Below are 429 nucleotides of genomic sequence, written 5' to 3'. Positions count from 1 at the left end.
CCGGCCTTCTCCCCGCTACCCCCACCCCACCCTCCGCCTCCTCCTCCTCCTTCTCCTCCCCCCTAGAGCGGCGCCTCAGCGGGGCATTAATGCGGGATGAGCGGTATGTAACCCCCTCCCTCTCTCCCTCCTGTGCACACCCCTCCCTCCCTCCGCTCCTCCCTCCACCCTTCATCGCCCCTCTATCCCGCCCTCCCGGGTTCCCCCTTTTCTTCCCTCTGTTCTCCCCCTTCTTACCCCGTTCTTCTCTCGCTGCCCCTCCGCCCATCCGTGCTGCTTCCTCTTATGCCCCCTTTCTTCTCTTCCTCTCCTGCCTGCCCCTCCGGCTTGCCTCCTCCGTACCTCCCTCCTCCATTCCCCCTTTCTTCGCTAACCCTCCCTCCTGTGCACATCCCTCCCTCCTTCATTCCTCTTTTCCTCCCTCTTTCC

General features: G+C 63.9%; 1 protein-coding gene and 1 long non-coding RNA gene across 5 annotated transcripts in view; one reads left to right on the top strand and one right to left on the bottom strand.

Moving 5' to 3' along the window:
• LOC108445964 overlaps nt 1-385 on the bottom strand; it is an 18,377-nt gene extending 17,992 nt beyond the window's left edge. For 2 of the 4 annotated variants that reach the window (XR_001861057.1, XR_001861058.1), the window contains exon 1: nt 238-383. This is a non-coding gene — a long non-coding RNA (uncharacterized LOC108445964). Of the gene's footprint in view, nt 1-237 lie in introns of all 4 variants that reach the window. The other 2 variants (XR_001861059.1, XR_001861060.1) reach the window with 2 other exon arrangements.
• SP4 (Sp4 transcription factor) overlaps nt 7-429 on the top strand; it is a 30,461-nt gene continuing 30,038 nt past the window's right edge. The window contains exon 1 of the mRNA XM_008631344.2: nt 7-103. Coding sequence (XP_008629566.2) covers nt 97-103 — 7 coding nt within the window. The 5' untranslated portion in view covers nt 7-96. The remainder of the gene's footprint in view (nt 104-429) is intronic.

Source organism: Corvus brachyrhynchos, unplaced genomic scaffold (genome assembly GCF_000691975.1).
Source record: "Corvus brachyrhynchos isolate BGI_N302 unplaced genomic scaffold, ASM69197v1 scaffold84, whole genome shotgun sequence".
In the NCBI taxonomy this organism is placed as follows: domain Eukaryota; kingdom Metazoa; phylum Chordata; class Aves; order Passeriformes; family Corvidae; genus Corvus; species Corvus brachyrhynchos.
This window is presented reverse-complemented; position numbering and strand designations above follow the sequence as displayed.